This window comes from Lytechinus pictus, chromosome 10 (assembly GCF_037042905.1).
Source record: "Lytechinus pictus isolate F3 Inbred chromosome 10, Lp3.0, whole genome shotgun sequence".
Lineage (NCBI taxonomy): Eukaryota > Metazoa > Echinodermata > Echinoidea > Temnopleuroida > Toxopneustidae > Lytechinus > Lytechinus pictus.
The window spans coordinates 21,362,120-21,388,984 of record NC_087254.1 but is presented as its reverse complement, the minus strand read 5'-3'; the positions used below and the strand labels follow the sequence as shown (position 1 = coordinate 21,388,984).

General features: G+C 36.3%; 1 protein-coding gene across 3 annotated transcripts; it reads right to left on the bottom strand.

Moving 5' to 3' along the window:
* Nucleotides 1-1,207: 1,207 nt before the first annotated feature.
* On the bottom strand, nt 1,208-26,849 carry LOC135155674 (uncharacterized). 3 transcript variants are annotated; one of them, XM_064105542.1, is made up of 14 exons: nt 26,767-26,849; nt 25,422-25,805; nt 24,470-24,568; nt 23,978-24,034; nt 22,368-22,625; nt 21,763-22,050; nt 11,708-11,965; nt 10,953-11,030; nt 8,269-8,523; nt 6,200-6,424; nt 5,681-5,986; nt 3,940-4,200; nt 3,280-3,628; nt 1,208-3,228 (listed from the first exon to the last, which is right to left on the bottom strand). In XM_064105542.1, exons 2-13 carry the CDS (start codon nt 25,732-25,734, stop codon nt 3,294-3,296), a joined length of 2,733 nt encoding a protein of 910 aa, XP_063961612.1. In that variant the 5' UTR covers nt 25,735-25,805; nt 26,767-26,849; the 3' UTR covers nt 1,208-3,228; nt 3,280-3,293. The 3 variants fall into 3 exon arrangements, with proteins under 3 accessions (XP_063961612.1, XP_063961611.1, XP_063961613.1); XM_064105541.1 differs by having other exon boundaries at nt 1,208-3,628; XM_064105543.1 differs by lacking the exon at nt 23,978-24,034 and having other exon boundaries at nt 1,208-3,628.
* Nucleotides 26,850-26,865: the final 16 nt, after the last annotated feature.

Genomic DNA, 26,865 nt, shown 5'->3' with positions numbered 1-26,865 from the left:
ATTTCCAGCGTTGACCTTGTTTGGGTTTTCTCTTTTATTCAAATTATTACTCTTTGTGAATTGTGGGAGCGTGCTCTTCTTCTTTAAGATCCATCATATAATCTTGTGATGACTGAGAGTATATCATTTTTTAAATTATTCACTTGATATCCTCTCCGCTGTTATACATTTTTAATCTCTCTCTCTCGCACAGCGATCTTTATTCTATCCACTTTTACTTGCCAAAATTAATTTCCATTAATGAAAAAAAGATGGCCCATGTCAAAATATTAACTACCTACCCATTTTAGTGTTGCCAAACAGTTCGTACCGATTATGCATTCGTACTCATTATACGACAAATGAACTGATTTTTCTCTCTCTTTAAAGGTCAAGTCCACCTCAAAAAAATGTTGATATTAATCAATAGAGAAAAATCAGACAAGCACAATGCTGAAAATTTCATCAAAATCGGATGTAAAATAAGAAAGTTATGACATTTCAAAGTTTCGCTTATTTTTAACAAAATAGTTATATGAACGAGCCAGTTACATCCAAATGAGAGAGTCGTTGATGTCACTCACTCACTATTTCTTTTGTTTTTATTGTTTGAATAATACAATATTTAAATTTTTACGAATTTGACGATTAGGACCTCCTTGCCTGAAGCACAAAATGTTAAAATAATGGAATTCCACGTGTTCAGGGAGGAATGAAACTTAATTTCACTTGACAATGACGAGAAAATAAAAATATTTCATATTTCATATAATAAAATACAAAAGAAATAGTGAGTGAGTGATGTCATCAGTTACTCATTTGCATACAGACCGAGATGTGCATATAACGGTTTTGTGAAATGAAGCGAAACTTTAAAATGCCATAACTTTCTTATTCTACATCCAATTTTGATGAAATTTTCAGTGTTATGCTTGTTGAATTTTTCTCTTTTTATTCAAATCAAGTTTTTGTTGGGGTGGACTTGTCCTTTAAGAAGGATACTTAATTTGTATGGATCTATAGGAGGCGCCCAGTATCATCATATATGTGAAATAAGATATGTGGAACTGTCTCGGCTTCTTTTAATTTCACTCCCATTGACCTCGTATTATAGTAAAAAAAAGTAATGTGGAGTACCACAAGGATCCATTTTCGGCCACATGTTGTGTTTTATTCATACGAATGATATAGTAAATGCAACATCATAATTAATATACACATTTGTTCGCAGATAACAATTTTTCAACCTAAACAACTAAATACCATAACTACAACACTATACTGAGTTACAGAAATTCAATTCGTCAAGAGGACGAATCAGGTGATGGTCTGTCAATCCCTATTCATTATGGCCGGAAGACATCAAAGATTATGAAAATAGTTTGTCTCACTTTTGGGTAAATAATTACATTGATATATCGGGGGAAACCGACAAAATATAATGTGAATGGAATACATGAATGCGAATACTTGGATAAAAAAATCTTTCTCCGTAAAGAAATATATAATAATTTGCAATATTATATCCATAATTTATTTAACAATACACATACGGCAGCCAATATGTGTTTACAAAAGGTTCATACATAAAAAAGAAAACACAGATGCACACTAATACAGGTTTACGATAAAAAAATATATCACGTATTTGTCATAAAAGATGGTAAGAATAAAGGGCGATATATTAAAATCCTTCACCCGGAATCGAATCAAGGGTCCTGGATCACCAAATCGGACATAAAGGAAGCACTTCACACTAACGACTAAGAAATAGGCTGCAACTGAGCAAGAAACATGAGAAAGGTGCAAATTTTCGGGAAAAGATGCAGACCGAGTAATATATATTTGCAACTTTAAATCTAATTGCATAGCACTGTCACATTTTATGGCTGATCTTGTATGGATTTTTGTTTACCAACTGTGGTGATTAATCGATAGAAACGCAGACAAAAACTTCTAGAAATCATGAAAACAAATATGGACAATATATTATTGTTGAAGCCCGTCTAAAGCTTTTTTAATAATGTGAATATCTAACATTTCAGTCTTGCAAACTCGTAGTGGTCTGTGGTCACTGAGATTTTTTTTCAACCATTATTCTTTTTTTTTTTAATTTCGATCATATAGGCATGTAACACAAATGTGAAATATTGACACTTGATTGATTTTTCCCAACATTAAACATTTCACTGCTCTTGCAAGCTTTACAAAAGTCGGCAAGGCTCACTCAACGTAATATTTTGCCAATAATCATACTGTCATCTCATGGAAGAGATCGAATCCCAAGAATGTATCAGAAAAAAATAAATCGTAAAAAATAACATCCACGTTGTACTTTTTTTACAATTGCCTGGAGCTTTTAAAAGTGTAAAGTTTTTATTGATACGCACTATTATAAACGATCATACCTTATTGATACTAATAAGCTGCATATTCTTAATCAATGTATGATTTTAGACAGAATCACTCAACTGATTACGCAATCTTATCATTCACTATTCTGATTTCTTTCTCTAAAAAAAATTGGAGTATTTATGGATCTATCGAAGGCGCCCAATTCAACGAATACAAAGACCATCGTCATGATCGTATATTTTTGTAATGTATTCAATTGTCTTCTCCTGATTAGAAAAGTCAATGTGTTTCTTTAATAAAAATACCACAGGATTTTTTCTTCTCTCAGTCATTTTATTACCATCATCATGGTCATATTTTTTTCTGTATCATAATTTATATTATCATTATAGTTTTTATCATTATCAGCGGTATCATCATTATCAACGGTATCGAAGTTACCATATTTTCTTTTATTATAATCATCTGCATTTGCATGAGGATTGAAAAGTTGTATAAACGTATGGTATACATCTGTAACATACTCATGTTAAGCAAGGGGCGTTGTGGCCCAGTGGATTAGTTTCCGGACTTTGATACAGTGGGTCGTGGGTTCGAATCCCAGCCATGGCGTAATTTTCTTCGGCAAGAAATTTATCCACATTGTGCTGCACTCGACCCAGGTGAAGTAAATTGGTACCCGGTAGGATTCATTCCTTTAACGTTTTAGCGCGTATTGATATGGCGGCTCAGCTACTGCCAGGGTACTGATGCCAAGTATCAAAGCGCAGTTGAGTATATGCGCATGACTGCGCTATATAAATGGACATACTTATTATTCATTATTAAGGTAAAAGCTGTGTCTTCTCATAATAAGCGAACGGTGCCATCGTGAACAGAAAGTAGTCCGTCTGACTGTAGATTAAGAGTAGACCACTTTACATTTCGATTTTGGAGTCTGTCTGCAATCTTTGACATCACTAAGAATTAGAGAAAAGAAAAGAAGAATGTTGATGGCATCTCTCTAATAACATGATTTCCTTGGCAAGCTCGTAGAATCCGTTTGTGAAAAGCATGTCATTCACCTTCTTACGTTCTTTCATAGGATTTGACAAGAAACTGGTATCATTTGGATCAAACTTGTCCATCCATTCTGTCACCCAGTTGATCAATAGTGATATCGTATACTTGATGTCACGGTTTCCAGGTGTACCTACCTGAAGAAGACCAGCCAACTTGGAAATCATTTCTTCATTCAATCTGCAGAAAATATTGTGAAGAGCGACTGGATTTGGTTTCTTGCTTTGACGACGACCTGTGCAAAATGGGAAAAAAACATGATGGGAAGAACGTGTGACCAAGTGGATATATTTAATTATAATTAGTGCTTTCTCAAGAAAATTTGTAGGACATCATAATCCAATGTGAATATTAATGTCAGTCTTTTGGGTATAATAATAAGATGAATAAACGAAATTGATTTTTTTTAATTGAATCTGATTGCCCTCTTCATGACTTGTATCACATTAAATTATGAGATGAATTAAGCTTGATCGAAGTCGGTGACTTATACAGTTGGAGATAATTTGAATTAAGTATTTGTTTTATTTGTGTCAACGATATTACCTGATAATACTTCATTTGCGAGTTCTCCTTGTTCAGCAGCCATCAGAGCAGCAACAAGTTTATTTCGGTAAGGATAAGGAACAGGATAGATATGATGCTTCCAAAGTACCATGGTCTTAACACGGTCTATATCTCCTTCTTCATCAAGACATCCTTTCAACTCTTCCTCCTTGAACCCAAGATGTTTCAGAAAGCAATCCATTTTGTCATTCCCGATGTATGTCGCGATGTTGATTAATTCGGTCAAGCTGAGTTCATATTCTGCGTAAAATTATATAAGATATTTATTGAACAAATATGAGTCGAGTCTAACAACTTATTGATTTTATTGAACATAAATTTAGAAATAATAAAGCTTGGAAATGCACTTTGAATAACAATTCAGTTTAAAATGTTTTATTTTTAAATTATACTCATGCACGAGTGACATTCGAATGAGAGAACCGGCACGTCGATGATACTAACCATTTGCACCATGCTCATGAGCACGTGTGCATTTAAAGAGCGCCCTAAAAAAAACATGATTGATGGGGGGGGGTGGGGGCACTTCCATTTATGAGTGGATACCACGCATGACCAAAGAAACACGTAGAAAGGATCTCTTTTTTTTCTTCAAAATATGGCACGTTACGTACGTAACGTAATAAATGTAATAAGGCTACCAAAAACGCTAAAATAATGAAAAAGGGGTATACCTTTCGCTAGGAATTCGTGTTTACGGTCCAATTTGCGAGGGTAAAGACTAAAATATTTTTTTGCACCTTAGGGTTCCGGGAAACTTACTCATTAGTTTGTTTGTTAATTTGCTTCTCTGATGTAATTGTAACGCATTGCAAATGTGCATATATATTTTAGAAAAGGGAATGCTGCTAATGCTGTGGCTGTTAAACTATCGCTGTACTTTAGGGGGTCAAAGTAAGGAAGGGAATACTTGTCAAGGGTACCGTTTTGTTGTTCATTATTTGTCAAGGGTTTCACAGGCCAATACTTGTTAAGGGGTGCATTTTCAGAACATGGAAAATACTTGTTTGGGTGCTTTTCGAAACCCCATGGTCACGCGTGGTATCTATTCGTCAACGGAAGTGCCTCCCCCGGGGATTGATCATAGAGTAGGGGAAGGCGGGGTGAGTTGAATATAGGGGCAAGTTGAGCCACCAGCCCCAGGCCAATAATGAATGAGTCAGACATTGTGGCGGTGTCATGTAATGATGACCCATTACATAACCCCTAACCCCACCACAGTGTTTTCAACTTTGAAACAAAAAGTACTTTTTAGAGGAAAAAATACGAATTTCAGCCAAAAGATGAAAAAGGGTGATAAGTGCATTTTACCCACACACGTCTTTAAATATAATAAAGATATAAGAACAACATACATTGTTAGTTCAGGTATGGATCTTCATTCTTGTCATAGTCTTTTACATGATGGATCCATACAAATGTGTGTATGCGGGCGAAATTATCGCAATAAAATCGGACTGGGGTCAGCTAGCCAACATGGGGCAAGTTGAGCCATGGTAATTCCTATGGTAATGTATGTATATTTATATTTACATGACTGTTCTTTTCCTTTTAAAGGATGTTAGTATTTAGCAATTTTAGAATTAGCAAATGAAAAGACTTTGAATAAAAAATTGACATGCTGGTTCTTCCCCCAATACATTTTGTACATAGTTTTTTGGCTCAACTTACCCCACAGATGGGGCAAGTAATATTTGCAACATAAATTTGTATGTCTCACCTAGGCATACTGAACGAGCGACATCAATTAAACCTGCATCATTCAGGGCTTTACAGAAATCAGTTCGATCCCGTTCCATTCCCATGATTCCAGTATATTCCCTCTCCATGAGCTGAAGAACCAAACAAAAGATTCCCCCTTTTTCGACCGGCTTCGGTTTAACCACGATGTACTCCTGGACCTTCTGTTGTTTCAGTGACAGCTCTTTTATCAGAGGAAGAACATCTTTCATCACTAAGTTGAAAGCCACGTCAGCTAATTCTACTTGATTGACGGATTTCTGAGCTGTCTTGCCTACGATACATTCTGAAACAGAGATGGATGGAAGACGAAAAATTAAGATTTTATAATTCATGCAATTTCTCTTTCCATTTATTTGATTTTTTTTTGTTTTTCAAATGGTATATCAGTGTCATAATTGCAATCTGGTTAAAAATTACTAGCTAAACTGTCTTTGAAAGTTTTCGATGTTTCTTAGTGCTACATCGGAACAATTGAATAAGTAGCAATTTAGCTTACCATCAAAACAAAGTTCACCGAGGATCTTTCGTAGCTTATCGCGAAGTTCTGCCGTGAATTTGATATAATATTCAAAATGTCTCCAGTCTTTCAGCACTTTATTAATAGACGACTGTTCCCGCCCGACTTCGATTCTGTCTACCTTTTTGAGGAATTCTTCAACAGTGGCTGTCGCTATAACCAGTTTGTCAATATCCTCTATCTCCTCATCCGTCACACAATTGTCTGTAAATAAAATGCACAAATGAACGCCAAATCCTTTTGAAAAAAAATCTTCTAATAAAAATATCAGTGATATTTCTCATCAAGTCTTTGACATAATTATGTTTCAAGATTAAATATGGGATGTGGTTTGGACATTTTACAAAGATGCAGAAACAAATATTTCTAAATACTTATCTCCTCTCCCCTTTTCAGTAAGGGGGGATATAGTCTTTGGTATAGGTCTACTGTTTCATATTAATGGCAAACTAAGGGAAATATTAGTGCTCGTCATTGTACATTCATGAATGTTCATCAATCTCTACGATTCACTATTTCTTGGCAATATTAATGATTTTTTTTGCACATTTAAAAGAGACAATACGTTATGGTAAATATTCGAACGGTTTTTCACATTTCTTCTTTTTCATAGAAGGGTGGTTTTACGATTGTTTTGTTTTGTAATAGTATTTATTTAAATCATTCAGTTCACATAATACAAGTAATAAGATATTGCAAAATGTTGCAACATCAATCACAAAGACAAATGATTATTCATAATACAGAAAATTATACAAAAATATAGTATTTTAACATATTCATACACAGTGGCGTACCGTGGGTCACGGCATAGGGGGGGGGGGGACACCAGCAAGAAAAAATGGAGTCACTCAATGAGCGCATCGCGCGGTCAGTTGCCAGGTATACCATGTATACTGACCTAATAGAGACTTAAGGACAGTGCATTTAAACGGATATAATGCGAGCGCGAAGCGCGAGCTGAAAATTTTTGATATTCAGACCTAAAAAGGGACATTATAAGGACTATTTTTAAGGAATTCATTAAGAGTATACGTATGTCACAATAGTCATCTAATGCGAGTGCCAAGCGCTTGCTGATTTTGTTAGAATTACATCTAAACACATGAAGCACTTTTTGTAGTCATTGTAATCATGATTATCATATGCATCTCACTAATCAAATATTGCGAGCGCAAAGCGCGAGCTGAAAATTTAGGAAATTCAGACCTGAAGAGGGGCATTCTAAGGCTTGTTTGTATGAATTTACTAAGACCATATGCATTTTACTAACCAAATCATGCGAGAGCTGAAAAGTTTTGATATTCAGATCAGAAAAAGGGACATTTTAAGGACTGATTTTAGGAATTTAAGAGCAGACATATCTCACCAATCCACTAATTCGAACGTAAGCACGGACAGGAAACGTTTTATATTAAGATCTTAAAATGGGGCAATCACATTAAGTAGTCATGAAAAAGAAGCATATGTCACTACATAAAAAAAACTCGAAGTGCAAGGAAATATATTTGGTGTATAGTGACTTGAAAACGGGAGGTTTTAGTACAACATGATTATATATCTCGTTAAACAGACAATGCGAGCACCATGCAGGAACAATGAATACATAGGCCCTGACAAAATTATGCTTCATAAAGTTATGAAAGAAATGTTTCTTGTGTAATATAACCTAATTCTAATATAATATAACATTATAATGAACAATAATTTATTTTTTCCCACTACGTTTCTCTTCCTGTCTCCCTCTTTTTCTCCTCCCCCCTTTTTTTTTTTTTGGGGGGGGGGGGCAGCCGAAGGGGGGGGGCACATGCCCGCCCCGTAGTTACGCCACTGTTCATACATGCGGATAATTATCGTAACAAAAATCTAAACATAAGCCAATTATACCCCCCCAAAAAAAATCACAAAAGCAAGTTATAACACTTATGCAAAAATTCATATTCCATTGCTCAATGATTAATAAAAGCAAAATAAGATTCATAGTGTAAAAAAGAAACGAAAGTGGTTCATATCGTAATACTAGAATAATGGACTTGATAAGTTCTTACCACTGTACATTGTGTTCTTAATAGTTTCTTGCCGAAGAGATGTAAATTCTTGAAGTGCCTCGTTCTCTGTCCTATTTTGCAAGATGGTGTCTCTGAATTCCTTCAGTTTCTCCACTAAACAGCTCTTGTCATGGGATCCATCCTCATTGTAATCAAATTTAATTCTGTCATAAAACTCCTCTTTCTTCTTCAGTGGAAGATACTTGACATATTCCATAAATTGAATTATATCATCATCATACAGACTTCCATGATCTAAGTTAGAAAGATAGGTTGGCAATGATTTTTTTTTCGTTAAAAATAACATTTTGGGTTCCAATACTCATATTGTTCTTACAATATTCTAATTTATTTTTTTTCTCTCCTGCATAGCAGAGCGAGACTATAGGCACCGCTTTTCCGACGGCGGCGACGTCGTCAACATTGAAATCTTAACCAAGGTTAAGTTTTTGAAATGTCATCATAACTTTAAAAGTATATAGACCTAGGTCATGAAACTTGGACATAAGGGTGATAGTGTATCACTGCAGATCCTGTCTGAGTTTCAGGTCACATGTTCAAGGTCAAAGGTCACTTAGGGTCAACGAACTTTGACCATGTTGGGGGGTATTTGTGGAATTGTCATCATAACTCTAAAAGTTTATGGATCTAGTTCATGGAAACTTGGGACACAAGAAACTAAGGGGGAAGAAGGAAGAATGGACATTTATAAAATATATCCCTGAATATCTTGTGCATGAATTGGCATCATAACTTAGAAAGTTTATGAATCTACATGTAGTTCATGAAACATATTAAATAAAAGGGTAATCAAGTATGAATGATTGTTTTGCACATGTCTGAGGTCACGTGATCATGGTCAAAGGTCATGTTGGGTAAATGGACATAGTATTTTATTATCATATGAGTGTTTTCTTTTGTAAATAATTATTTAATAGCTGTTTTCAAAGTCAGCACTGCTGCTATATCGAATCGCGTAATGCAGGCGAAATGCCAGAGGCGTTCCACTTGTTTATTATATAGCATATAATTTTAGCAAGTATCTTTAGACATATACACTTAGAATAAATAGGCGGTTCACGAACCACGAGTCTCGCCTGATTTCGCAATCAATAAAGTATGCATTATGATCTTTTGACCCCTAGATGGCATTTGACCCCATCATCCTTGTTAAAACACATGTGGTATATTACCCAAGGATCATTTGAAACAAGTGTGATTAAAACTTTAAAATTGATGCAAAAATAAAGAAATGAGAGCAAGTTGGACAAATTTGTTTAAAAAGGATAAACATGACCTCATATCATTTGACCTTTTGATCTCTAGGTCACCTTTGACCCCATCAATCTCATAAACTCATATTTGACATTACCTAATGATAATAATGTACCAAATATGAACACAATTGATGCTCAAATAAAGAAATGAGAGCAAGTCAAACATTAACATTAAGTTAAACTTTTATATTTTCTGTAAGTGATTATTAGGTTTCTGTTGAAATTCATTCAGGAGAGACAAAAATGTTGATGTCAATGACGAATAAATTTACATATTTGTATTTTTAAACATATTTGTTCAAGAGAGCAAGTAGCATAGAAACTTTTTACACCTTGGTACTGCGTAGGTTTAAAATAAAAGGCAATATATTATGTGGAAAAGGAGGAAGGAAAGAAAGAAAAATATGAAAGCAAGAAAGACAGGAATTACACAAGAAACTAAGGGGGAAGAAGGAAGAATGGAAATTTATAAAATAATAATGATAATCAGCGGACTAAGAGAGGTCGATGGCCTTGGGGGTGGGGAAGAGCCAAAAGATTTCCCGGTCATATCATGATGTGACACAGGATTTTTCATTTTTGTCTCGCCTGCATGCATAGCAGGGCGAGACTATTATAGGCGCCGCTTTTCCAACGGCGTCGGCGTCGTCAACATGAAATCTGCAAGGTTAAGTTTTTGAAATGTCATCATAACTTATATGGACCTGGTTCATGACACTTGGGCATCAAAGTAATCAAGTATTACTGAACACCCTGCCTGAGTTTCTGGTTACATGATTAAGGTCAAAGGTCATTTAGGGTCAATGAACTTAGACCATGTTGGTGGAATCAATATCGAAATCTTAACCAAGGTTATTTTTTTGAAATGTCATAACTTAAACTGGATCATACATGTCAAGGGTAATGGTTACCTCAATAGGCTCCACTCCACTTCACTACCGCTACACTATATGCTACACATACCCGAACTTCAAGGTACAAAACTCGCTCTGATACTCCGAGTGACAAGGGTGGAACTTCACTGGTGGAAAATTTAAAACTCATGCAACATCATGCCCTTACAATTCATTTATAACAACTCATCTTACATTTCACAAAGTTTCACCTCTTTTCCACGCTTCTATCAGTCTCAAAATTTAGAGCAGTATCGGTTTCCTCATACGTCATACGTATTAATGCACTGCCGATTCCAAAACATCGCAAAATTAATGATAATAATAATGATAATGATAATAATGATAATAATAGTAATAATAATAATAATAATGATAAATGGATCTATCGCTTTTGCCACAAGATCTATTTTCATACTTTTTTATTTGCAAGATTTAAACTAAGGGCATGCATCGTCCTGATTTTTTATAGCTCTCTATGTGGCGTAAATTATTGAATTGATCTTTTACATACCAAACTGTTCTGCTTTTGGATGGGGATGTTCTTGAAGTGTACCTTCATTGCGTCGATAAGTGATGGTTCCAAAAGAATCTGCCATGGTTAGAATATTGCAAATCGTGCTTTTACAATTCAAAAAGGCTTTCATTATGTCGAACGATTTTTTTTTCAATATGAGCATCACACTATGTTATAGTCAGACAGCAAATTGGCCAAGTCTGGTTTTCTCTTTTATGTGATTGGTGTCATCACAAGGAACAACTTTCAACTTGGTGACAAATTTCTAATAGTCATCTAGACCATGTTAGGGGTCAAAATGGGGCCACTTTGTGAAAACGCCCCGATTGATACAACACATTGTTTGTCTTGTTAATATACTGAACAAAAAAGGTGTACAAAACCATATACCCTTGACCTCCCGGTATCCCGGTAAAAGGTTATGACCGGAAAGGTCAAACGGTCAATAAACTTTAATTCATTAAATGGGAAATTACACTGGAAGTGTTAATGAGCACATTTCTTCGTGTGTGTTTTTGCATGTGTGTACTTTTTTTCGATTTTGATAAGTTCATCTACAGAAGTCCTTATCCAGAAGATATAGAGGGTCAAGGAAAGGTCAACATGTTTTTGACGCCCATGGAAAAAAAACGAGCTGCTCAGCAAATAGCTCTGTGTATTGGGCCATCCAATTAAAAACTAACCGTGTCATTGCATTGTTAATATTTTATCAATTGTGTTTTATCATAATTTCGGAAATGAAATAAACAAACCTTGTAGATCATACCGGCCAATTCTGATAAATGCATCATCGAGTCTACATCTCTTCTCGTAATTACTGCATTCCTGTTCATTTATCCAGTCCATGATCATTGTGAATATATCAAAAATGTTGGTATCTTGCTCGATACCATCGATTTGATAGACTTTGATGTCCCCCTTGGTCAGCCTCATACAATGTCTCCGTATCAGCTTCTCGGTGATACCTCGTACAGGATTTGGTGAGAATGGTTCAATGAGTTTATCAGGTACTTGTGTTTGGAAAGGATTAAACAAATTGTAAACATCTTCAATGTACAGTATATGCATGAAACGTCATTAGGAAACTACAAACAGAAAGGAACTTGTGTTCCCTTTTGATTGGATGATCAACATGATCAAGGGTTTGATTGATTAATTGCATTTATTTTTTTCATTCCAAAGTTCAATAAAAGTTACAAAATAAGGCAAAACAATAAAATACAATACACAGAAAAAAAAAAATGGAACCCAGTGGAAAGCATAGTTTGTTAATGCGTGGGTTCCCTGCAATAAACAGTTGATTAAAATTTATAAAATAAGCCCGGGGGGCCACTTACATTGACGAGTGGATACCATGCGCGACCAAAAAAACACGTAAAAAGGATGTCTTTTTCAAGATAGGGCACGTTACGTACGTAACGTGATAAGGGTGTCAAAAACACTAAAATAATTGAAAAAGGGTATCTATTTTCGCTAGGATAGCTACGTGTTTAGGGTCAAATTTGCAAGGGTGTAAAAAATTAAGACTAAAATGTTTTATAAAGGATGTACTTTTGCCCCAAGAGTCAACACTACGTGTTTAGAGTACGATTTGGGCGAGATGTGGGAGGTGGGGCTGTACTAAACCCAATTATGTGGGTGAAGGCCGGTAGGATGACGTCCGTGACATAACAATAAAAATATCGCTGTACTTGTTTAGGGGCTCAATTCAGGGAACTTGCCAAGAGTATCGTTTTGTTTCCAATACTTCTTAAGGGTATGGTTTCACACGCCAATACTTGTTAAGGGGTGCATTTTCAGAAAATGGAAAATACGTGTTTAGGGTGCTTTTCGAGACCCCATGGTCGCGCATGGTAACCACTCGTCAATGGAAGTGGCCCCCCCGGGAAAATAAGTGTATCATTTCAAGCATCGCGATTGGCCAATACGCGTCACATGACATCCAACTTTTTTGTGTACTGCTAGGAAGTGCAAAAGGTGCGCAACGAGATTTGACATTGCACGCTTGTTAAGGTCTTAAAAGCGACTCGAGCTTAACGTGTAACTCGCCGGGTAAGTTCGCGATAAAGTGTTCCATTGCAATTATAATGTACGCGCGCGCACTGAATGGGGAGTTTGTGCGAGAAAATCACTTCAGTTCAGTTGTACACAGTACCACGACGGTACCATCAATATTCCATAAAACACGTGAGTATTAATACAGAAAGAATAATACAATTTCAGTTTATGTAATATAATTCGGCGCGTGAATTTATACAATCTACGGTCTAACGCATTCGATATTCGTATGTAATTGCCTTGAATACTCTTGCCCAGGCGCGGACCATGGGGGGCCGAGGGGGCCTTGCCCCCCCCCCCCCCCCTTCGGCCAAAAAAAAAAAAAGAGAGGGAAAGAAAGAGAAAAAAGAGGGGAAAGAAAAGAAGAAAAAGAAGAAAGGAAGAGGGGGAAGAAGGGAAGGAAAAAGAGAGAGGAAAAGGGGGAAGAAAGAGGAAAGGAGAGAGGGGAGATGAGGAAAGGAAAAGGAGAAAAAAGAGAGAGGAAAAGGGAGGAAAGAAGGAAAGAGAGAAAGGGGAAAAGAGAGAGGAAGAAGGAGAAGGAAGAAGAGGAGAAAAAAGAGAGAGGAAAGGGGGAAGAAAAGAAGAAAAAGGGAAGAGGGGAAAGGAATGGAAGGAAAATGGAGAGAAAAGGGGGAAAGAAAGAGAAGGAAAAAGAGAGGGAAAGGAGAAAGAGGGGGAGGGAGGGGAAAGAGAGAGAGGGAAAAAGAGGAAAGAAAAGGAGATAGAGGAAGAGAAGGAAAGGGAGGGGGAGAGGGGGAAGAAAATGAGAAAAAAGGAGAGAGAGGAAGAGGGAGGAAAGAGAAAAAAAGAGAGGGGAAAGAAAAGAAGAAAAAAGAAGAGGGGAAAGAAAAGAAGAAAAAAGGAGAAGAGGGGAAAGAAAGATCAAAAAGAGGAAGATGGGAAAGGGGGAAAGGGAGGGGAGGGGGGAGAAAAAAGGAAGAGGGGGAAAAGAGAGAAGAAAAGGGGGGAAGGAAAAGGAGAAAAGAGAGAGAGAGAGGAAGAGGGAAGAAAGAAGAGAAGAAAAGAGCGAGAAAGGGGGAATGAAAAAAAGGAAGAGGAATAGGGGGAAGGACGAGAGGAAAAAAAGAGGAAGAGGAGGAAAGACAATGATGTTCGAACAGGGGGCCGATTTGATGTTCGAACGGGGGGGGGGGGGCGAATTGATGTTCGACGTAGGGGCGCTATATTGATGTTCAAACTAGGGGGCGCCAAATTGATACTCGAGTTAGGGGGGGGGGGCGAAATGATATTCTAACTAGGGGCGCCAAATTGATGTTGGACATACATGTAGGGGCGCCGAATTGATATTCGAACTAGGAGGGCGCCGAAATGATGTTCCAACTTGGGGGAGACAAATTGATGTTCGACCTAGGGAGGCCAAATAGATGTTCGACGTAGGGGGGAGGGAGGGTTGCACCGAATTGATGTTCGACGTAGGGGCGCAAAATTATGTTCGACATCGGGGGGGGGGGCGCCGATTGAATGTTCGAACTAGGGGGCGCTGAAATTGTGTATGGGTAGCCTATAGCTTAAAAAAAATTAAACTAGTATAAGTTATACAAGTTGCATTCTTTTTAAGCCATATACCTATAATTGCATAGGTTACAAAGCACATGTTAACATCGTCAACAATGTTAACGATTATGTTATGTTACATTACATTACATAATAAAAATTTTTATCATAATTTTTTGCCCAGGGCCTACGTCTTCATTGTTCCTGGTGCTCGCATTGTCTGTTTAACGAGATACAGTACATAATCCTGGGGGCCGTTTCATAAAGCTGCTCGTAAGTTAAGAGCGACTTTAAGAACGACTGGTGATTATTTAGCATGCAAAAAAGGTTCACCAGTCGCTCTTAAAGTTGCTCTTAACTTGCGAACAGCTTTATGAAACACCCACCTGTTGTACTAAAACATCCCGTTTTCAAGTCTATATAAACCAAATATTTTCCCTAGCACTTGAGTTATGATTGTTTTATGTAGTGACATATGCTTCTTTTTCATGACTCAAAAAGTGATTGCCCTATGTTAAGATCTTCGTATATATGAAACATTTCCTGTCCGTGATTACGTTCGCATTAGTGGATTTGTGAGATATGTCTCACATATAATTCCTAAAATCAGTCCTTAAAATGCCCCTTCTGATCTGACTATCAACAATTTTCAGCTCGCGCTTCGCGCTCGCATCAATTGGTTAGTGAAATACGTATGGTCCTAGTTAATTCCTTCAAAGAAACCTTAAAATGCCCCAGGTCTGAATTGTCTAAATTCTCAGCTCACGCTTCGCGCTCGCAATATTTGATTAGTGAGATGCGTATGATAATCATGATTGCAATTACTACAAAAAGTTTTTCATGTGTTCAGATGTAATTCTAATAAAATCAGCAAGCGCTTGGCACTCGCATTATAGATGGCTATTGTGAGATATGCATACTCATAATGGATTCCTAAAATATATTCCTTAAAATCTCGCTGTTTGGGGTCAAAATATACGAAAACTTCAGCTCGCGCTTCGCGCTCGCAATGTTTAGCGAAACAGGTACCTGTCATGATTACACAAATTTGATTAAAATGTCCCTTTTTAGGTGTGAATAAAAAAAGTCAGCTCGCGCTTCGCGCTCGCATTATTTGATCAGTGAGATACATATCCGTTTAATGACATTGTCCTTAAAATGTCTCTATTGGGTCAGAATAACTAGCAACTCAGCGCGCTCACTCAGTGTTTCAAAAATGTTGCTGGTGACCCGCGGTACGCCACTGTGGACATATCAATGACAATTCCTTGCATATTTAAAAACATGATTGCAAAAAAAAATGTCAAAATATTTCAGTCATCCCCCCACCCATCAACACGGATTTACGCCAGTATAAATGGTGTTACCAAATTTTCGTTTGCACGAGCAATTTTACGATTTTTCTGGCTTTTACTGCTATCTATTCGGAAATCAAAGTTCATAACTGAAACATCAATTTCTTCTCTTTTCATAATTATGAGAACCTCTTCGTAAAATATGAATGACGCACGGTCGAGAAAAAGTTGCATGAAACATACTTGATTCCTGACCTATTCGATGAATCGTTGGAAAAGAAACATTTCACGGCAAAAAATGTTCAGTTATGCCAAATCGAATATTTGTTTCCTTTGAATTATGGCTCAAAGCTCATGACCAGTTGACCATCATAGTCATGAATGTATTTCGACCCTAGTGATGTCCAGGCGCGTAGCCAGGGGGGCGGTGGGGGCGGTCGCCCCCCCCCCCCCAAACGTCCCCAAAAAGAAAAAAAAAGGGGAAAAAGAGAAGAGAAAAGGAAAAGCGAAGGAAGGAAAGGGAAGAAAGGTAGCTTTGTGGACTTTCTTTTTATTCTTTTTTTTTTTCTCAAAAAAGAAACTCTTTCACTCTTGCTCTGAATTTAAAAATATGAATTTTGCTTCCGCGCTGCGCGCGTTTAATGACAATAATTATTGCAGTTCTCCTTTGTTTCCCTCACCCTTTCTATAACTCTATTTTTCCACCTCAGCTATATGTGTTTCTTGCCAGTTAAAGTTCAAATATACATTAGGGCATGAAATTAGAGTAAGGATAGGCCGAAGTATGAAGTTATCGGTTTTTTTAATTGATCGCGTAACTTCTGGTCGGGTCGGCTCCGGGCGGGTAAAATCTTTATATCACTTTCTGCCGTCAGTTCAATATAGGCAAATTCTCCCGCTTTTCAGCTCATTTTTATACTAAACAACCATAATATGGGGGCAAACAGGTTCCTAATTAAAAAAGAGGAAGGTAAAAAAAATCGTACCGTATCAAATAAAAAAATACAATATTTTACTTAACTTCTACTTAACTTCATATCATTTCCCTGCACATTCATCTCATGTTCTGCATGTTTTGCGCCCTCAGTGTGAAATTGCGAATGACACTTGAGTTTCTTTTTCATTCAAAATGAAGCGCATCAGGATAAGTCAAAGAAATTATACATCATCCCGTTTTATATAATTTCAATAAATCTCAGAAGTTTCAACTTTTTGCGCACTATTTTCCTTGTAATGAAGTTCAATAATCTTATAAAAAAATTGAATTAGAGCCGATTGGGGTATTAGAGATATCTGCATTGATTGAAACGTCTGCCTTTTTAAATTTCAGAGATTCATTGCTCTGCGTGGGGAGGCATATCTTCCTCTCAGCAGATATCCTTCTTCTCATCTGTTTTGCGAGTTAAGATATGCACTGTCGCTAAATTATTTGTAATCAAATCTGATCTTTCCAAGGAAAGTATTCAATGTGACTTAGAGAATACCCTTTTTCTCGGGACCCTTTTCTTTGCAAAAAAAAATGATAAAATGCTTTAGCTTCCGCGCTTCGCACGGGGTTAATATTATTTTAATTTCCTCCGTTTTATCCCCTTTTTGTGCGTTCACAATCACTTTTGAGAACAAGGTTTAAAATCGCAATATAGTCAACTGAATTGGGGCTGATATAGGTACTAGAGACAAGAGAGGCGGCTCCTTTTGATTTTAATTTATGAAACACCGAAAGCTTCGCGCTTCGCGCGGGAGGGGGGGAACTCCCCCTCCCTGCACCCAACCCCTAGGGAACGCGCTTCGCGCGCTTTGTAAGTACTGGCATTTACCGCCTCCTCCAAAATGACATCCTGGCTACGCGGTTGGTGATGTCAGTATGTTATATTGAACCCCAGCCTGTGAGGATAATTGACTGACGGCTAGTCCATATGGGGAGCTAAAAAATCGGCCTTAGAGCTGAGTTCCAGTGTATTTCCTACCCTGCTTTGGGGCCTTCTCATACAATAGTTGACATAGACTCTATGATATTTGATATTTACCAAAAGAAAGACTGGAACATTTCGTGCATCACTCTGAGGATTTTGCTTGCAAACCGAATTTCACCCCCCCCCAAAAAAAAAAGAGCCATTATTTGCCGACAAGGTCAAAACATTTCTTTTGATGTATAATTACCATTACTATTACATACATAATACAAACATGCATAAAAACATTTTGGACTTAATGATTTCACAGATTCAAGTAATCTATTTCTATAACGGCTTTTGGGGTAATTTTCCAAACGATATTGGATTCGACGTTTTTCTTTCTTTGTACACTGCAAAATCCTGCATTGACCCTAAATTACCTTTGACCTTGGCCATGATTATATAATATATCCAAACACTTACAGATCTAAGTAGGCAGTGCACTCCCAATTAGTAAATGCTGAGTGCTGACTACTGAGTCTACCTCAACTCTATAATAAAAAGCATGTATATTTTTTCAAGAATATATTACCCAAAAAAAACACTAACTTTTTGTCATGCAGAATATGCAATTTAGTTATTGCACAACCAGTGTTCATACGCGGCGATACAGGGATGTCATCCCCGTAAGATTTTTCAAGCCCTGAAACAAAAAGTAGAAAAGAAAAAAAATGGGAGTACCCAGAAGAACGAAGTATGCCTATACAATGCAAGAGAGGTTTATGTGTGAAATAACTAGACATTACCCATTCGGCAATGTGAGTCATTTTGGCACGATTATTACTTGACTTGAAATTAGGGGCCCCTAAGAAATCCTGGATCCTTGCCTGGCTCCCGCTCACATAATTCTTGCAAGGCCTACTCTGATGAGATCTTAAACGAGATTGAAAGCATCAAATGTTTAAAATAGAAATCGCTCGCGCTTCGCGCTCGCATTGATTCTTTTTTAAAGTGGTATTGCATTTATTCATGATCACATCATTATAAAACCATTATTCAATTGCCTCTTCTTCATGTGCCTATGAAATGAGATAATTTAACATGCATTTAAGGCACTTATGATTGCCTGGGGGAGGGAGGGGCCGCCATTTTTCCGAAAAGTACACAGGGGCGCCAAAATCAGGTCGAATTTGGGCCCCTCCCTACGAAATCCTGGATCCGCGCCTGCTCTTGCCAGTATTGGCTGCTCTAGGGCTAGGTAACCAGGGGCTTACCGTGTATTTGGCCATAGACAAGGGACTAGGGTAATATGTGTAAATAATGAATAATGTGTGTGAGCACCAGCACAGTAAAAGTATTGTGGAATTGAAAAGATGTGACGAATATGCACTTTTGACACTGACGAGTTATAAATTAATGTTCAGTGATTTTTTTTTCTCTAAAATGTGACAAAAAATAGGAATATACAAGAGGTGAGGCACGAAAATGTTAAGGAGGCTTATATTGGATGTATGACCCGCGGTCTATGAGAAAAGATGAGCATGAGAAGACTGATAAAAATCTAAAATCATCTTTTAACCAAGACGGCGATTTAGCTAATTTATAAAGAAATGCTATGCGCTGAGCTGACAATTTTCCGAGGCCAAAATCAGAATAAACTAAGAGAACGATATCTTTGCAGATCTTGCTTTTCTTCTTTTACAAATAAACAAGTTTTTCCAAAGAGTTTTTCACCTTAATAAGAATTTGTTTTTCTACTATTTGAAATGCTAACTTTCACCTCTGACATGGCAATAAATACCCACGTTTACAACGTATAATCCTACTCTGTTTACTATTATGAAAAAAATAATCAGTTTATTAATGATTCAAACCACTGGCGTAACGAAAGAGACTCTGGCTCTATTCTCAAAGGTTCTAAAACTGGGGGGGGGGAGAAAATAAGAAAGAGAAAGAGCTTGAGAAGGGAAATGGTTCAATGAGTCATTTTTTTTTTATATGTGCACTAGGTACCAATTAGTACAAGTGCAGTACACAGGGGAAATGCGTGCACCCCATGAAAGTTGAGGCTCATAATAGAGCTTTTCCCGCTCAATTTCAGATTCAAATCTTTTATTTCAATTTTTATATGTTAAGCGTCAACGAATTTGAAATCATGGTGATTATTCGGCGATTGTATTTCATGTGCATACCTACTTTTCCTGTTAGTAATATTTGAAATAATGTGATGGAATGAACTGGAATATTTTTTTCTATAATAAAAACACAGGTTGATGGAGACACCCCTTCCGAATACGCCATGATTGACATACAGATGATCACCCATGAAATTTAATGAAGTTGAAAATATTTTTGAAAGGGACAGCAGTGGCGGATCTACTTTCGAGAGGCACAATTTTCTTCTTTTTTTTTTACTGCAGCAATGTGTCTTGCGTAGAAGTAAGCATCAATGAAAATGCTCACATAGTCAACATTGTCATGACTGTCGGTTGAAATAAAAAAATATATATATAGTATTGCTCTTAAAACCTTTGTAAACGAAACGTAAAAACCCATGCATAAGATGCCAAAAAATGTTTTTATGGTGAGAACTATGGAAATTGTAGAAACACTCTATAGGCTTCTGGTTAAGTTTTTTCTCCTTCTTTTCGTTTGTAGTCCATTCTAAAAATAAAAATAAAAGGAATTCAAGACATATAATAACCTGATGAATATAAGTTCCCTTAGGTCTTTGCCTCCCCCCTCTCCAAATGAAAATATGTTAAGCATTGCCCCAGATTTACTTTTTAAATCCATGTTATTCTAATTTGTAAAATATTCACGCACAAAACACTATTGATTCTGGTTAAGTTTTTCTTCCTTTTTTGGTTTGTAGTCCATTCTAAAAATACAAACAAAAAAAGAGATTTTAGACATATAATAACCTGGTAAATAGAAGTACCCTTATTGTCTTTGCCTACCCCCCCCCCCCCCTCCAAATAAAAATATGTTAAGCGCCGCCCCAGCTTTTACTTTTTGAATCCATGTTATTCTAATTTGTAAAATTTTCACGCACAAACCACTCTATATGCTTCTGGTTAAGTTTTTTTCTCCTTTTTGGTTTGAAGTCCATTCTAAAAATACAAATAAAAAGAAATTTAGGACATATAGTAACTTGGTAAAAAAGTGCAGCATATTTTTCATTAAGAGCAAATCATACATGTAGGAGGCAATCGTGTGCTTGTGCATGTAGAGGATCCTATGCGTGCATCCAATCCCAAACAACACAGAGGCAAACACAGAGGCAGTGCGCGCACACACTGGACACATTTTCAATAAGCTAGGGAGCGAGTTACGCTATAGCAGTAGTTGACACTTTAAGACCTTAACACACGCTCAAGCAAACCAGTGGGACTAGTGGGCTAGTGCGGTAGAAGTCCCGGGAGAAGTCCAACAAAACTGTACTGTAACTTTTTAAGAATTTGTTTGTGTTGCTATTTTATAAAACAATGCACCGTAGGCCTACTTTGCTCTGTCGTGCGTAAAAGTAAATGCAGAGAAAGCTCGGTTTCTTCAGATGGTGCTCAATGGGCACTCGCCGCCAGCGGCTCGTGCACAGTGCGGCACCTATATAAAGAAACCTCGCGTGCTGTGCATTTCCACTAACGCACTCGGCTGCATGCATTATTTGTATTTTTATTTCATACCTTTCTTCAATGAAATTCAAATCGTAAATTAAAAAAGGTTAAGGATTGTCAGGGTTTTGGAAATGCCTGATCAGAAAATTGTTCTAATTTATTTGGTTTTTAAATCAAATTAGACTAACAAAGAATTACGTCATTAATTTTGTCGCCGCAAAAATTAAAAGCGGAATAGATAAGAAAATTGTCAGTGCATCAAAATGTTGAATGATGGGATAACTATATTTTTATTCGTGATTAGATCAATATACATCAATATCTTAATATTTGGCATACAACTTAATTTATTTAGAATTATATCATATAACATTATAGTTTTACGAATAAAGCTTTATACAAAGCCCTGATTAACTGTCCTACTTACTTATGAAGAAGGTCCTGTCTACAGATCCACATTTTGTTTTCTCCAGGGCTAAGCTTAGTAAAACAAAAGGATTAGCTTTCAATGGTCCGTTACTCCACTCCATCAGATCATTTACTGCAGATTGTACGGCAACTCCCATTGTCACTTCATCACTAAAAACCGATGATGACACGTGACCTGGATTCAGCTCAGCCAAAAAATCTTCCACTCGTCCGCGATCATTGATATGCCAAAAAATATGCTCAAAATTTTCTTTAGTCATTAATTTTGAAGTATCTTTTCTGTTTTCTGATAAAAGGAATAAACAATTATAAAGTGAAAGACGTGAACTACATAATAAGAAAAAATACTTGGCAGAAACAGGTTAAATTATTAATAGACTCATTTCCTAAATATATTATATGGTTCAGCTTTTTTGCATGAAAAAGACTTCAGGGTTATTTGGTAAGTTTAGCATGTCTAGAAGGAAAGTTGTAAAGTCTTGGGGAAATACGAAACCCCCATTGAATTATCTACATAGGAACTGATCATCGTTTTAACATTATACGTTTTAAATATTAGTTCATGATTATAAATACATGCATAATGATATATAAAATAGTTACCACAGAGACGTTTCCAGATTCGTTGGTATTTTTCCATGTCGGGGTCGAATGCATTCTTAAGAGCGTTTTCCAAGCTTTCAGCTTCATTTGAAGAATCAATCATATCCTTCCAGGTACACAGCTTGCTGTATATTTGATGTTTTGACAAACCTTTTGTACTGTCAATATTCAATGTTCCAAGTAACTTCACTGCGTCCGCTTCTTCCAAAAGATGATTCCATGAAACCAGACACCAAAGTTCGTAGAAAGAGATCTTTCCTGAAAAGCAAGCATGAATTATTGATGTGGTTACTTCCTTGAATGGAAAGTGAAACGCTTGAAATGCCTTTTTTATGTTGAAGGTGAATATCACTCAACGAATAATCAAAATGAAACTGACATCTCCTTAACTCCAACCCATAGTAACCTGCCCAAATTATACAGGTATCGTTTTAGACGGGTTTACAGATACATGACTTTTATGTGAATTGGTCAGCAAAGTTGAATGGAAAAGGTTTAAGCTGGTATCTAAGTATCTGGTTGTTTTTTGGTTGCGATTTCAAGAGGTTTTAAGAAATTCAACTAAACAAAATATGATTAACTATAGATGTAAAAACAAGTATTGAAAGAAAAAAGGAGGACTAAAACTTTAAAAAATGTAAGAAGCGAGATATGCCTAGTGGTCTATATAAGTACTCAAGGAGTTATTTTCAAGGGATTTCATAATTTTCAATTTTTTTTCAAATTTTATATTCTTGCTTTTTTCATTCCAAACAAAATTAAACATGCTAGAATTCATATAGCGATGTAAGAAAATCGTGTCGGAAAGAAGGAAATAATAATCAAAAAATATATTAATTTTATTGATTCAAATGACAATCAAATATATCAATAGATTTGAATAGGAACCCGATCAGGAAGGGAACAAGCCTAATACAATGCGGGATTATGAATACTTTTTTGTTCGATACGTTTGAAGGTCAAGTCCACTTCAGAAAAATGATGATTGCAATCATTAGAGAAAAATCAGACAAGCATAATGCTGAAAATTTCATCAAAATCATATGTAAAATAAGAAAGCTATGACATTTTGAAGTTTCGCTTATTTTCCACAACATAGTTATATGTACAATTTAGTCACATGCAAATGAGAGAATCAATGGTGTCCCTCACTCACTATTTCTTTTGTTTTTTATTGTTTAATTACACAATTTTTTAATTTTTACGGATTGGAAAATAAGGACCAACTTGACTGAACCATAAAATGTTAAACAATGGTAGTTCCACATGTTCAGGGGGGAATAAAACTTTGTTTCAAAGGACAATGAGGAGAAAATAAGAATATTTCATATTTCATACAATAAAATCCAAAATAAATAGTAAGTGAGTGAGTGATGTCATCAGTTCCCTCATTTGCATACTGACCGGGATGTGCAAATAACTGTTTTGTGAAATTAAGCAAAACGTACAAATGTCATAACTTTCTTATTTTACATCCGATTTTGATGAAATTTTTAGTGTTGTGTTTGTTGGATTTTTCTCTTTTTATTCAAATGAACTTTTTGTTTGGGTGGACTTGTCCTTAAGAGCACAGAATACAGAACGTATATATAGAGATTGAGTGCAGATACCTGTTAGTTGTAATTGTTGAGGGACTAATAGCGACATCTCATGATCGCCGTTATTTTCTGCAAATGAATATGGTGAAAATATCATAAAAAATCAATAAACATTGTCTGCCCATCTTTTATATATTGTGCATTGGTCATGGTGTTAACTGAGCATGCTGACAGGTAAGTCCCAAATTTTATATCAAGAAAATTATCTCGATAACTTTCATTAAAATGACTTTGATTTTTGTTGGCCTAAAGGAACAATCTTTGCAATAGAATTGCCAAACTCAAGTCATTTTGTACAATAATATTATTCTAAAAAGAAGAGACATTAAAGAGGAAGAGGAGGAAAAAGAAAAGAGGGAGATACAATGGAGAAGAGAATGAAAAGAAGAATAATACGAAGAGGGAGAAGAAAAGAAGAGAGAAGAAGAAAAAGAAAGGCTGCAAGTAGTATGTTAAAAAACAAGAAGGAACAAAAGATTTTTCATAACGAATAAATCTTCTTACGCGACCATTCGGCATTCCCTGTCCTTTCTCTGCGTTTTCTTCTGTGCACGACAACCATAATTACAGCTGCAAAACAGGCTACAACTAAAATTGGCACCACTGAAATGGAATCAATATGATGAGATTTATTAGAATATAATTGTGGGGATGGATTGACATTCTTGGGTATTGAATAAACATGAAAATGCAAATTAATCAAATACTACACGATCGCATTAGCAAGTAAGGCACCTAAACGATTGAGAAGTGTATGAGGGCGGTAAAGTATCATAAAAATTTAAAATTGAACAATCAGTTACACACATTTGTTGGATCTCTTATGACAATGAAGGTTTCTCAATTTCTCACGACACCGGCGAGCCTTCGCACCGCCATGCAGAACTAATTCTCGAGCACAGTAATGTTTGAAAATACAAGTCAAATCACAATGGACAGCTGAGGGTTCTTTGTCGAAAATAGATTAACCAGGACAGCAGATCGTCCTAAGTTTCGGAGCTGACGACAAAATAACAAATTACCTCTTCCAAGACGACCAATTTTCGACAAAGTCTTCTTTAATTGGTTGCCCATCGTCACGAAGGTCAGTTGACAATACATTTTTATGTTCTTGAGAGGAATTTTGAGTCTATGACCACAGCTTTATATGGCCAGAGATACAATATCGATATCACTAATTGCATAAGGATAATACTCTCCTTTATCAAAATCTAATTCTGATGCCGGATGTTGCTGATCTGTGTTGTACTGCTTTTATGAATACTGATTATCTCAAATCGTGGATTTTCTCTCATGCATGAACGGGTCAATTGAGCATTTAGATCATTATACGGATATGCATCGTAAAAACTCCCGTCACAATTTGAAAGTACTATTTGCATGAGGCATGTTTATATATAGGCACTATAAATGACACTTTTAGCTGTACAAAAAAAATATTGGGTATATGTCCTACCAATTTTGACGATAGATATGTTAATTGGCGGAATTGTTGAACTCGATGTGGTGTTTGCATTCGGACTCATTACATAGACGGTAGCAGTTCTTTGATCTTGAGATCCAGGAATATTGAAGGCTACACATGTATAAGGTGTACTACTGGGTTTGGCTTCAGTGGAGATTGATTTGCTCTTTGTTCCATCTGAATTTATCCATTCCTTTGTATCTTTAGTCCCATACTTCTGAGATCCATGAAGGAAGAAGAGATCTACATTTGGGAAGTAGTGTCGAGCTGTACATGTGATTGTGATGTTTACTGTATTGGGCATAGAAATCGTACAGTTCTGTCTCTGGTATTCCTCGCACTCGTCTAAGACAGGATAGGGTTCCGTTGGTGATGCTTTTGAAATTAGAGGATAAAGATAGATATGGAAAATAACACTTTAAAAGGAGGTAATAGACTACGATCCTCCAATTTGGCTACACTTTAACAAATATTGGGTAAAATGCTCCATGAGGATAATTATGTGTCCAACCAATATTGGGCATTTCTTTAGGGCATTTTTATTTATCCAGTGTGATAAAGATTTTGCCCATTCTAAAGTAATTGCTGCTTATTTTGTTCACCTTACTGGACAATATGCTTCCCGCATTGGGCATTTTTAAAATACTGCCCCAAATTGGTTGGACACATATTTACCCTCATGCTGGTTAAAAGTTTGCCCAATATTTTTTACAGTGTACGCATCTGGCCTGTTGAGAGTCCATCCCAACAAAAATTGGTCTGAATAATAATAAAAAAATAATTAAATAAAAATGCTGAATATTTCATCAAAATTTGTTGGAAAAGCTGTTATATTTTAAAGCTTTGCTTTATTTCACAAAACAGTTATATTCATAAATGAGGAGACCGGTGGCATCATCGACTCACTAATTCTTTAATAATTGAATCGCTGTAATTGCAGACAGTTACTAATAATCTATTGATTGTTCATGACTGTATAGTATTTTAATGTTGAACTTTTGTTGTAAAATAGCTTTCATAATCAATGAAATCAGTTCCGAATTTAAATGCGTTTCTGTTTACTTCTTTATGTTTGCATGGTTCATGACAATGAAGTCATCACATCACGTGCCCGATGGCGCCAACTTCAAGTTTCTTGCCTTTCTTACATAACTACGCCACTTCCATTACGTAATGCATGCATGTACACGTATACGGCGTTTTCATTTTAGCAAATTCACTCGTCCTACATAGCTTTGACACATTAATTTCATTACTTAAGAACCATATTTCACCTTGCCACTTGGCTTAAATGATAACATAACTAATAAACTTTTAGATAACAAATAATACTCACGTCATTTGGCTCGTATAAAAAAATTAAGAAATTAAACAACTATGGGCAAGCAACACGCTTCCCATGACCAGACATAATAGCAATACGCCCTCAATCGGT

What these genes read in the sequence shown, in the direction of transcription:
- LOC135155674 (XM_064105541.1), bottom strand. Translation starts at nt 25,734, where the DNA reads ATGCCCAATACAGTAAACATCACAATCACATGTACAGCTCGACACTAC. An exon ending in AGGGAATGCCGAATGGTCGC is followed by an intron (nt 24,035 to 24,469) that starts GTAAGAAGATTT and finishes ATTCATTTGCAG; the next exon opens with AAAATAACGGCGATCATGAG. An exon ending in AATCTGGAAACGTCTCTGTG is followed by an intron (nt 22,051 to 22,367) that starts GTAACTATTTTA and finishes TCCTTTTATCAG; the next exon opens with AAAACAGAAAAGATACTTCA.